Source organism: Echinops telfairi, unplaced genomic scaffold (assembly GCF_000313985.2).
Source record: "Echinops telfairi isolate 266 unplaced genomic scaffold, ASM31398v2 ScPeMD7_5592;HRSCAF=6446, whole genome shotgun sequence".
NCBI classification, from domain to species: domain Eukaryota; kingdom Metazoa; phylum Chordata; class Mammalia; order Afrosoricida; family Tenrecidae; genus Echinops; species Echinops telfairi.
The window spans coordinates 25,832,266-25,837,736 of NW_022109491.1; the positions used below are offsets into that span (position 1 = coordinate 25,832,266).

General features: G+C 51.9%; 1 protein-coding gene across 1 annotated transcript in view; it reads left to right on the plus strand.

Annotated features, from left to right (window-relative positions):
- Window positions 1-5,397, plus strand: part of NRSN2 (neurensin 2) — a 6,626-nt gene extending 1,229 nt beyond the window's left edge. Inside the window, exon 2 of the mRNA XM_004697899.2 lies at window positions 2,948-5,397. Coding sequence (XP_004697956.1) covers window positions 2,948-3,373 — 426 coding nt within the window. The 3' untranslated portion in view covers window positions 3,374-5,397. The remainder of the gene's footprint in view (window positions 1-2,947) is intronic.
- Window positions 5,398-5,471: the final 74 nt, after the last annotated feature.

Genomic DNA, 5,471 nt, shown 5'->3' on the forward strand with positions numbered 1-5,471 from the left:
AAAAATATAAAGAGGTCTCATGCAGCAGATCGGCCCAAGGCAATATGTTTTTTGCTTCCTTTCTTTTCATTTGCTCCCTGCCAACGTCATCTCACTTCCTGATTGCTGCTTCCATGAGCATTGATTCTGGATCTAAGTCAGTTTAATCCTTGGTGACTTCATTCTGTCTTTCTTTACACGTGGGTAAAGGTGTGGCGAGGGTGGTGAGCCAAGTCTCTATAATGGGCACAGCTCTTTGCTAAACCTTGTAGGAGATAGAGGCATAGGGTGAGGTGCCAACCCAGGCAGAGTGAATACCAATCTCAGACCAGGTATGCAGAGAATGCCAGGAGAGGAAATTACCTTTGCCCGGAGAGCCAGAGGACACATCCAAGATGAGGTGAGCATGTAGATCAAATTTTGTGAGCATTTTCTCATTGTGAGGTCATGTTCTCTTGTGAGGGAGTCCTGGTGGCATAGTGGTTATGTGTTGGGCATCTAACTGCAAAGTCAGCAGTTCAAAACCACCCTCTGCTCCGAGGGAGAAAGAGGAGGCTTTCTACTCCCATAGCGAGTTACAGTTTTGGAAACCCTACCCTGTCCTGTAGGGTTACTATGAGTTGGAATTGTCTCCATGGCTTTGAGTGAGTTCTCTCGGGGACACAGAATTTAAGAAGACACGGTCTTCTTGTTTTGAGCTCTTGAAGCACTGCTAGCTGTGGCTCATTTAGTAATTCAGCAAACACTTCCCACATGGCTGCACTGGATGTGTTGGTAGCAGTATGCTAGGCAGTAGCCACTGCCTTCGACTCAATTCTGACTCATAGCAACCCTAGACAGGGTTTCCAAGGCTATCTAGCTTTAAGGGAGCAGAGAGCCTCATCTTTCTCCCATAAATTGACTGTTGGGTTCGAACCGCTGACCTAGTGGTTAACAGCCCAAGATTTTAACTCACTGCACTGTAGAGTGAGCCAAATAGTACAGCTCAGGGGCTGTCAGACCTTAGATTTAAGAAACATATAAAAACAGACTGATGTTTAAGAAACTAACTCCAAACCTGTTGTCATCAAGTCAATATCAACCCACAGTGACCCTGTGGGACAAAGTGGCACTGCCCTATAGAATGTCCCAGTCTGTGATCTTTCTCCTGGAAACCTGCCACACTTGTCTCCCAGGGAGCAGCTGGTGGAGTTGAACTGCCAACCTTGAAGTTAGCAGCTTCCTGCTTTCACCATAGCCCCACCAGGACGTCTCTTCATTTCTCTGTTGTGAGGTCGCCATTGGGTCAGTTCTGACTCCCAGCGGCCCTGTGGACAACAGAAGGAAGTGCTGCCCAACCCTGCCCCAGCCACACAATTGCTCTGATGTGGGAGCTCAACGTTGTCGCCACTGGGTCAATCCATCTTGTGGCAGATCTTGCTTTTTTCCGCTGCCCTTCTGCTTTACCGAGCATGATGTCCTTCTCCAAGGACCGGTCTCTCCTGACAACCTTAGGTCCAAAGTTATGTCTGAAGCAGGTGAGTCAAAGTCTCGCTATCCTTGCCTCTAAGGAGCATTCTGACAGTACTTCTTCTAAAACAGGTTTGTTTGTCCTTTGGGTGATCCGTGGTACTTTCAATATTCTTTGCCAACACCCATAATTCAAATGCAATGACTCTTCACTCTTTTTTATTCAATATCCAACTTTCCCCTGAGGATGAGATGATTGAAAATCCCATGGCCTGAGTCAGATGCACCTTAAGTCCTCAAAGTCGCATCCTTGCTTCTCAAAATGCTTTAAAGAGGTCTTGGGCAGCCGACTGACCCAGCGCAGCGCATCATTTCTCTAGGAACCAAAACACACATCAGCGTGCGCCCCCCCCTCCCCCCCCAGTGAAGGTACTAAAGACTGGCTTTGCAGGAGGTGGGGTGGGTGGGGGTGGGTATCCCGGAAGACTTCCTTAAGGAGGTGGAGTTTCAGGTAAGATCTGAGGACCATGTGGATATTAACAGAGACAACGAAGGTTGGTAGGACACGGGGATTAGATGAGGCCCAAATCATACAAGAGGGGACTCAGGGTGGGCAGGAGAAAGCCAGTGCTGGGTGGGGGCTAGGAAGGAAATTAATCAGGAAACTTTAAGAATCCAAATAGAATATGGCTGTTTGTGCTCCGGAATGGGTCACTTAGGCCCCAGCTGGTGTGTCCTGTACAGGAGCCCTGGTGGGTGGCATAGTTGTTAAGCCTTGGGCTGTGTATTAGTCTAGGTACTTTGGAGAAACAAATCCACAGCAACTCATGTATAAGAGAGAGTTTTATGCAAAGAAAATGTGCATCACGAAAACATCCCAACCCAATGCTGCCCAAGCCCACAAGTCCAACATTAACCCATACCCAACACCAGTCCGCAAAGTCCTTCACCTCACAAAACAGAGGCAATAATGCCCACTGCAGGAGGAAAGCTGAGACAGTGAACGTGTAAGCATCTCAGCACTGGCAGGGGTCTCCACATGGCTGCTCCAGCACCCAGGGCTGCATCGGGATAGATCCATGCGGCTTCTCCTTGGGGATGTCTTGTAGGATGTCAATCTTGCAAGCTGAAGCAGGAAGCTGCTAAGGCAGCTGCATCCTGGTGCGACCATCACAAAACAAGAGACCCGAGAACTAGAAAGGCGAGGCTTCACCACCCATTTATCCCTCCGCCTTTCAACCAGACCCACATGTGATTATCGGCCAGGCTGGCACAATTAACTAACTCAGGCTGCGACCCAAAAAGTTAGAGTTCAAAGCCACCAGCTCCAAGTCTAGGGTCGCTATGAGTCGGAATTGGCTCAATGGCAGTGAGGTTGGTTTGGTTTGAGTGTGTTCTGTGATTCCTACCTCTTAAGGCTGCACCAAGAGGTGACCTTTCAATCCCATTGGGATTCAAGGTGCGTCTGGCCAGGAGGCCCAGGCTGACCCTGACTACTCCCTGGTCTATTTCTCTCCAGATCAGCTTGTCCTCAGGGACCCTGCTCCTGCTGCTGGGTGCGGCGGCCCTGACCACTGGCTATGCAGTGCCCCCCAAACTGGAGGGCATCGGTGAGGGTGAGCTCCTGGTATTAGACCAACGGGCAGCCGACTACAACCGATCCCTGAGCACCTGCCGCCTGGCAGGCACGGTGCTCTGTGCAGCGGCCGGCGCCCTGCTGGCCATCTGCCTGTGCTGGGCCTTGACGAGCTGGCTGAGCCGGGACTTCAAGGCAGAACCCTGGGACATCGACACGCCTGGCCAGGTGGAAGTCTTTGGGAACGAGCCTGAGCAACAGCTGTCCCCGCTCTTCCGAGATGCCAGCAACCAGTCATGGTTCTCCCCAAACACCAGCCCCTTTGGGCCGTCCTCTGTGCAGACCATCCAGCCTGGACGGGACTCCTGAGCTGCCCGCTCGGCCAGAGGAGGAGCTGGCTGAAGGGTCAGGGCTCTTCTTCCACGCCACAGCCGCCTTCCCATGGTCACCCCAACTTCCTCTCTCAGCTGGGCCTCTGAAAGGCCTGATTCCCGGTCAGGAAGTCTGGAGACCGAATTTCCCAGTTCTAGAGCTCATCCAAGATGCTAGTCTTCCCCACATCCTCTTAAAAGGTACCCCCTGCCTTTCTCAAGGCCATACAGGGGGACAGAAAACATCTTCCATTTGGACCCCAAATTCCCACCATGTGACCTTGGACAGGTCCCTCATGTCCCTCACTCTCAGACCCTCAGTTCCTACCTCGGTCCTAAGAGGGGCTCAGACCCTATGTGCTCCCTCCATGGGCAAGGGTCAGGGGTGGAGCAAGGGGCCTTTCTCTTTCTCCCAGAATGCCTCAGATGGGCCGGAAGGTACTCCCCACACCTTGCCCTCCAGGACCATGTGAAACACCCCAAGTCATCCCCCACAGCATGTTCTCTAGGTGCGCATGTCCCCAGCATGCCAGAATCCATCCTATCGGGGATAGTTATTGGCCCCAGATTACAGATACGGGGGTGGGGTGCGATGTGTGTGCTTAGAAGTGAAGCGTCCAACTTCATGCTACCAGGCAGGCTGCAGGGAAGCAACTCCACATCTGCAGACCCTGGGTCAACTCTAGGTGCAGGTTTGGCCCAGAGAGCTTGGACAAGATTTTCGACCTGGATTTAAATGTGTCTGTAAGAGCTGGAAGGCAGGAGAACTGGGATGGCTTTGCGCTCCCCCCACCCCCTTTCACTCACAAACACGTCGGCCCAGACTGACAACTAAAGAGCCCTCGCAGGAGCTGATTAAACACCTCTCCAGCCTGTAGGCTCCTGGCCAGAGGCACTACATCCTCTCTACCTCTAGAGGGAGCGCCAAGCCAGCGGAAGAGGTGCGCTCAGGACCTTCCTCCCCAGCCCCCTCCGCTCCCCGCCCGCTGGAAGGGTCCTCAATCCCCTTCTGGCCAGGCGGTACCGCCCTTGGGCCCCTTGCCCCTCCTCTCCATGCCCACTCCCCGTTCAATAAACCGTTGGGATGGATGTTGGTGCCGTGTTGCTTCTTTTCTCTGTGCCGGGCACTTACATCGTCAGTTTCATTAGCCATAGCCCTTTCAGAAAGGGATTCATCTTATTTTCGGAGTTCTTGGATAGAGCAAACAGTTAGTGCTTGGCTACAAGCTGAAAGGTTGGCTGTTCACCGCCATCCAGAGACCCCTCGGATGAACACATTCACTGCCATCAAGTCAATGCTGACTCAGAGTGCCCCCTGTGGGTTTCCAAAATTGTAACTGAGTAGAAAGCCCCGGCTTTCGGTTTCGAACTGGCAACCTAAACGATCGCAGAGCGTTCGGATCACAGTCACAGAACCAGTACACCACCAGGGCTGATAGCCCCACTCAGATCAGAGGCCTAGAAATCCTCTTTCAAAAACCCACCCGCTTGGGAAACCCACGTGCAACACAGACAGCCTCCTTCCGCTGCAAAGGGGCGCCACTATCTGATGAATTTCACTTATGTTGAGTTTTATGCGAGACGTTAACAATACATAATGTGAGGCCTTTGATTCGAAACAATAATCAAAAATTAAAGGCCGGGTTCTGTCCCTCATTTGCTCCGAACATTCCCACGGCCCCCACCTTCTAAACCAAACCAAACCAGTTCATTGTCATCGAGTGGATTTTGACTCGTAACAATCCCAGAGGGCAGGGTAGAACCGCCCGTCGTTTCTGAGGTTGTGACCCTTTAGGAGCCTAGAAAGCCTCATCTTTCTCCCCTGGGTGCCTGGCGCTTTTGAACTCCAGACCAGGCTGTTAGCAGCCCAATGCGTAACTGCTCCTCCCCCGCGCCCCCACCTTACTTAGAATAAAACCCAAAATCCTTGTCCGTGGTCCAGCTATGGCTTTTTGGAGCTCTGCTGGTATAGTGGTTATGCGTTAGGCTGCGATCCGAGATGTCTGCAGTTCAAAGCCACCAGCTCCAAGTGAGAAGACACGGCTTTCTACTCAAAGAGTTAGTCTCATATGACAAAATACCAATTTATAAACTAT